The sequence below is a fragment of the Euphorbia lathyris genome, chromosome 2 (genome assembly GCF_963576675.1).
Source record: "Euphorbia lathyris chromosome 2, ddEupLath1.1, whole genome shotgun sequence".
Classification (NCBI taxonomy): domain Eukaryota; kingdom Viridiplantae; phylum Streptophyta; class Magnoliopsida; order Malpighiales; family Euphorbiaceae; genus Euphorbia; species Euphorbia lathyris.
The window spans coordinates 99238726-99245331 of NC_088911.1; the positions used below are offsets into that span (position 1 = coordinate 99238726).

The 6606-nt window shown below is 32.7% G+C and overlaps 1 protein-coding gene across 2 annotated transcripts; it reads left to right on the plus strand.

Annotated features, from left to right (window-relative positions):
- The first annotated feature begins 278 nt into the window (after positions 1-278).
- On the plus strand, positions 279-3098 carry LOC136219111 (ribonuclease 3-like protein 2). 2 transcript variants are annotated; one of them, XM_066006364.1, is made up of 5 exons: positions 279-420; positions 898-1463; positions 1527-1679; positions 1765-2114; positions 2648-3098. In XM_066006364.1, exons 2-5 carry the CDS (start codon positions 1149-1151, stop codon positions 2817-2819), a joined length of 990 nt encoding a protein of 329 aa, XP_065862436.1. In that variant the 5' UTR covers positions 279-420; positions 898-1148; the 3' UTR covers positions 2820-3098. The 2 variants fall into 2 exon arrangements, with proteins under 2 accessions (XP_065862436.1, XP_065862437.1); XM_066006365.1 differs by having other exon boundaries at positions 306-420; positions 946-1463.
- Positions 3099-6606: the final 3508 nt, after the last annotated feature.

Below are 6606 nucleotides of genomic sequence, written 5' to 3' on the forward strand. Positions count from 1 at the left end.
AATAATTGAAGTATCTAAATTATAAAATTATTTTATTAAAACATCCTTATATATAATTATTTGAAATGAAGAATAATTTTTTTTTTAAAAGTTTTAATTAACATTAAATTGTATAATAAAAAAATATACTTGTTTATTTTTATTATTCCAAATAGATCTAAAAATTTGATAACATGTATTCAAATAGATCTAGAAATGACAGGTCTAGTTTTGTAAATTTTCTTTAATAATACGTGGTAATTACAATCGGATACGGGTTTGGATAGTGAATTTTTGCGGGTACCCCCAAATCGTAACCTAAACCTAATCTATCTCAACTCAAACTCATTTCTTTCTTTATCAGTTATCTCTTCTCTCCCTAGTGTCTTCCATTTTCCTCATCAGTCCGTTTTGCTTTATTAGTCGCCGATCATCGTTCAGGTATGTTGATTTAGCTTGTGCTTGAGTTTTTAATTAGTTGTTTGCTTCACTTGTTGTACGATATGCACTCTGCTTATAGTGTTTCCTCTATTCCTTGCTTGTTTTTTGCCATTATTTGTTAGGGGTGATGTTTGTCTAAGTTAAGATGGAATGGCTCTTTCTCTTTGGGTTTATCTAGTCTTTGTAATTTTTAGAAGGATGATAGCAATTTGATATATTTGAGTATTTGGTCTTTTACTGCATAAAATCCTTCTGTAAATTGGAAATTGAAATTTGAGTCTGCTAGTTTTTCTGTTTATTCAGGTTCACCTGTACTGTTTATTTAAGTATTAGAAAATTAATTTTTTTTTTAACTCAAAGTAGTAGTAGGATCCACAAAACTACTGTAATGGATAGGAAAAAAAAAGTTAGGGATGTAATTGATTTTTGATGTATAAGGTAGGGTGTAAATTTAGCTTTTATGCCTTGTTATTCCAGGGGCTTTCTAATTGAAGTTTGTTGAAAATGCAATTGAAATGGAACTAGAATCGTTAGACGGTGGAGACCTGTGAAAATCCATTGCTCTCTATGACTTGTACGGTTTGGGTAACTTCAGAGTCAAGACGGAATTTGGAAAGAAACTACAGTCTTCCTCTTGGGAAATTCTGACAAATCGCTATCATCACTCTGTTTCCCTTTCACTCCTTCAATTTGAGTTTGCTCCGGCTCCACCTCCACCTCCGCTGAAAATGGAAGCATCGGTTTTTTCCGCCGTCGAAACACTCCTGGACTATAAATTCAAAAATAAGAGTCTTCTCCAGGAAGCTTTAACACACCCTTCTTTTGAGGGTTCGGCATCATATCAGCGCCTGGAGTTCATAGGAGATGCTGCTCTAGGACTCGCCTTGGGTAATCATTTCTTCCTTGCTTATCCTCACCTTGATCCTGGCCAGTTGACTCGCTTACGTGCCGCTAATATCAGCAACGAGAAACTCGCCCGCGTCGCCGTTATCCATGATCTTTATCGCTTCCTTAGGCATAATGTTGAATCTCTCGATGATATGGTAAAACTAAACTCAGAAATCTCTATTAACTGTTGAATTGCGCCTCATTCTTTTCTATCACAGGTTAGGGAGTTCACTCGTTCTGTTAGACAAGAAAATAAAGCTGTAGCTCACGGCGGAGCAGTTAAAGCGCCGAAAATAATCGCCGATCTCGTGGAGTCTTTGGCGGGTGCTATCTACGTTGATCTCAATTTCAACCTTGAAATGTTATGGGTGGTGCGTAATTAACTTGTGTATTTGTTAATTTTTGTGCAGTGATTATGATTATTTCTATGATTATGGTGATTGGGTATATTGGTAGGTGTTTAGGCCTCTTTTAGAGCCCATTGTTACACTTAAAGACTTGCAGAACCATCCACAACCAGTTACTTTGCTGTATGAGCTGTGTCAAAAGAAGGGAAAGGAAGTTGATATTGTAAACTGGCCGACAGACTCAATGAATATTGCTAGTGTCTATGTTGATGGTGCATTTGTTGTCTCCGGTTGCTCTGAAAAAAAGGAAACCGCAAAGCTTAATGCTGCTGAGGAGGCATTGGCTAAGTTATCCCATATGAACTCTGATGTCATCGACGAGCCAGTTTGCATTGAAAATGCAAAACACGAGTTAGATTACCTGTGTGATAAGAAGAAATGGCCAAAACCAAGTTATAGGTATGTACTTCTGCTTATAGTTATAGGTTTTGGAGCTAATTGCAAGTAGTTTTGTTATACTGTGTCAATTTAATTTCCAATTTACTTAATGCTATTTTGAAAATCTTATTGGTTACACAAGTGAGTTTTTCAAATAATATAGTTTTCTTGAAAATCAAACATTTCTTGTGTGGATTTCAACTTGAATGTCTTTCATCACTTTCTAGCTAACATATATTTGTGAGGTCCTCTGCCTTTGGCCTCTCTTCTTGTTTCTTATATTGCCCACTTAATCTCTACCAAAATCATACTTCAATGCCTTTAGTATGTGTATGGTTAAAGGAAAAATTGATCATGGTATCACAAAACCTGCTTTTAATGCAAGAGTACTCATTTCTTTTAAGAAGTATGATTTCAATTCACAATTGGACCCAATTTTAACAATCATAGTTTTCATGATAATGATTTATTATTTTTATTGATTATTGTTGTTGTTATGTAGAGTAGCATGTTAAATAAACTGTAATGGTTCTTTTATTTCCTTTGACATGCAGTGTTAAAGAATTGGGTCCTCCTCATGAAAAGAAATTTATATGCATAGTGCAAATTACAACAACAGAAGGTGTGGTCTACAAGGTGGGAGAAGAGAAAACAAAAATCAAAGCTGCAAAAAATTCTGCTGCTTCAGTGATTATACGAGCTCTAAGACTCTCACATTGTCTTTGATTGCTGGAGGTCCAGGTACATGGTCTTTGCCACAATTGTTTAACATTCTAATTTTAGCGGACTCCCCTGTACACATCTTTGCCATGTATATATTTTTTTTCTTTCCACAAGTTATATCATGTAGTGGTATTTAAAACGATTTTCATTAGTTAGGAGTATTAGTCCAGGAGTATCGTAAAATTTTTCGTTAGAATTTCCCTTTATAGTGGACTTTGGTTCAACAAGAAGCTAATTTCATGTACCTTTTCATTATGGAAAAAAGCATTGTGAGCGTGGCAATTTTGATTTTTGTGGAATGACTTTTGATAATTCATTTTAGGGTTAATTATAAATAACTACTCTGTGGTTTGGCCGATTTGCGATGTGGTACCTGTGGTATTTTGTTTTTGCAAACACAACCCTATGGTTGTAAAATTTTACATGTTTTTTTTACTTTGCTAAATTTGGCCGATAACGACTTCGAAATGAAAATTTTCAAGAATTAAACTTGTTTGGTATTATATTTACTATGGAACCATATTCTTAATTTTTTAAAATAATCATTTTTGAAGTTTTCTCTCTCTAAACATTATCTTTCTCTCTCATAAAAAAAAACACCTAAATGACCTTAAACCTAAAAAGTTGAAGAATTAAAGTTGCTTAAAATATCATTTAGCTCTTGAAAGTTTTTATTTTGAAGTCGTTATCGGCCAAATTTGGCAAAATAAAAAAAAACATGTAAAATTTTGCAACCATAGGGTTGTGTTTGCAAAAAAAAAAAAAAACCACAGATACCACATTGCAAATCGGCCAAACCACAGGGTAGTTATTTGTAATTAACCCATCATTTTAATATATTATGCTTTTATCATTTATATTTTTGTCACAATAAGTTTCTAGTGACAGAAAATGTCATTTTTGAACACAAAATTCAAGAGTTATTCATTTTATCTGGCTTCCAGATTTATATCTTTTTAAAGTTTGAAAGTAGTTTTTTTAATGTGTGATGTAGCTATAAAAACTTTATTTGAACTATTAAAATAAATAAAATGAGTAATGTTTTTTTTTGTTCGCAAAAACAATTTAACAATTTAACAAGTAAGATAATGAATAATTTAACAAGTAATTTTTAATATGATAAAAATAAATATTCACAAGGTCTCAAAATGCTTTTTGCACGTCATTATTATGGCATATCATTATTTTTATGGAATGTCATAAATGCAAGTTTGAAAAAGGTAGCAAAAATATCATGGAATGTTGTATGTTAGGGTAAAATATTTGCATATGATTATTCGTATGGAATGTTATAAATGCAAGTTTGAATGTTGTATGTTAGAGTGATGATATATAGACTCCTGAACTATCTGGCTATTAATATTATAAATTTTAAACTTCATATAAAAATTATTGACTATTTTTGTTCAACCTGTACAATAGGCAATATATATTTTTTTTATTTTTTCACGTCTAATCATATAGTTGTGATGTTACTAATGAGTGATAAAATGACTCATATGTGAATGTAGATGACAAAAGTCATAACGGAGAGGGTACTTTGATGAATGATTTTTCAAATCAGTCCAATTTAACAACTTTAAGAGTAAAATTGCTCCTGACTGTAAACGTCAGATGTATTTTTACATCTTATCCCTTCATATTACCTATAACATTAAAGAACATGATGTCTTTTGTTTTATTAGAACAAGAGTAAGAGTGTTAACAAGACGAACTAAGAGCGAGTGTGAGTAAATTCAATTCGCTAAAAAATGTGAGGTTGAGCTTAGATATTTGGCTTGGCTCAAGTTCAAGAGAACAAAATACCGGTTTGGCTCGACGAGCATGGATTGAGATTCTTCTAGAATTATTTTGAGCACAAATTTATACTTAAATGTACATATTTTAAGATTTTATTGTTTAACTCAAACATTCTAACGAGGGAAAGTCCAATTTAAATTTTTTTTTTCTATAATACCAATTTTGAACTTAAAAAAAATAAATTTATCATATAATTTACAATAAATTATTTTGTATTAAAATTAATAAAATACATATAGTAATTAAAAAATAAGAGAATTTGTTTGTGAACTTTTGAACCGAATTTGAGGAAACTCAGACTCAACTCGTTAATGTCTTGAGCTGATCCCGAGCTCAAATCAAATCTCCTCGAACCGAGCTTTCATCAAGCCAATCTAGCCAATCTAGAATATTTTGCAAGCTACTCTAGGATCAGGCCACTAAGCCCTGCAACAAGGGTCTAACTGTGAGCCATCAATTTCGTTTAATTCAAATTATCAATTTCCAATTCAAGCCATCAAATACTAATTTTATACTTAATTCAAACCATCAATATAGAGCTTATTTACCGTTCTATACTATAGTAAAGTTTTTCAAAACTAAAATTAATAAAAACATTTTACAATCAACAATGTCGCCAAAAATATATTTACTGTCTGATTCGCCAATTCTTTTTGCCGCGACTCGAACCATTGAAGAAATGCTCTGCATCACTAACAAATAACTGAAATCAACATATAGATGAAATCTGATATCTTGTCATCATAATATATAACCGATTATGATAATCACCAAACACTACCACCAGAGAGTCCGACTACACATCCGGATTAGCTATATAAACTTGCACCAATGTACAAAATATTAATGCACATCTTTTCATTTGGTCAGCCCATGTTTTTTATATATAGCAAGATAAAATGGAGCAACCAAACACTGAAGTAGAAATCGAACATAATGATATCCATTCATTAGAAATTAATGTTTTTTTTTATTACGACTATTTAAAACAAAAACTTTCGATTTTCTCTATTTCCTTTATATGCAACTATTTGTTTTTTTATGAGAAAACAAATCACTCATATAGACGGTCCGTTGGAACGTTTTTTTCTCAATTAATTCATTTAATGAATAATTAATTTGACTGAATTAATTTACGTTAATAACAATTAAAACCATTATAACTACTAAAACCTTGTAGATAATTAATAATGACTATTAATTTGTTCAATTTTATTAGTAAGATTTAATTCTCTAGTGACCATCATTTAAAATTCTAAAAGAATTTTAACAATTTAAATACTTTTTAATACGATATTTCGTTGTTATTTATTAGATAAAATGTTAATTTACCTGGGTGCTGCTGGCCACAAATTTACCTGGAAAAGAAATAGCTTGTTTGTGAGGTTGGATAAGGTGTATGCTAATGTTGCGGCTATCTGTAGGTTTCCTGAGGTCAAGGTGCTGAATCTCCTCTTCCGTCACTCTGACCATTGCCCTATCCTCATTAATTTGGTCAAAAGTAACCGGCTGAAAGGTAACAGACCCTTTAGATATCTTGTGGCTTGGGATTCTCATCCCGACTTTAGGAATTTCGTGAAAACCAATTGGCATCCCCACTCTGATGTTCTCCTCGCTGCTGAGGAATTCAGAAGGAAGGTGGTTGTTTGGAATAAAGACATCTTTGGCCATATTATCAGGAGGAAGAATAAACTCTTGAGTAGGATGGAAGGCGTTCAGCGTTGCTTGGAGGCTCGTTTCGACCATAGCTTAAATGGTCACCTTAGAGCTCTCCAGAACGAGTTGGAAGCTGTGCTTAGACAGGAAGAGCTTCTTTGGTTCCAGAAGTCTAGGAAGGCCTGGATTCAAGACGGGGATCGGAATACCAGGTTTTTTCATCTCTCTACGATCATTAGGAGACAGAGGAATAGGATTGATGCTATCAAGGACGCTAGTGGCGAGTGGATTTTTGAGGAGGAAGACATTCGTCGCTCAGCCCTTGATTTCTACA

What these genes read in the sequence shown, in the direction of transcription:
- LOC136219111 (XM_066006364.1), top strand. Translation starts at nt 1,149, where the DNA reads ATGGAAGCATCGGTTTTTTCCGCCGTCGAAACACTCCTGGACTATAAA. An exon ending in ACCTTGAAATGTTATGGGTG is followed by an intron (nt 1,680 to 1,764) that starts GTGCGTAATTAA and finishes GTATATTGGTAG; the next exon opens with GTGTTTAGGCCTCTTTTAGA. An exon ending in TGGCCAAAACCAAGTTATAG is followed by an intron (nt 2,115 to 2,647) that starts GTATGTACTTCT and finishes TTTGACATGCAG; the next exon opens with TGTTAAAGAATTGGGTCCTC.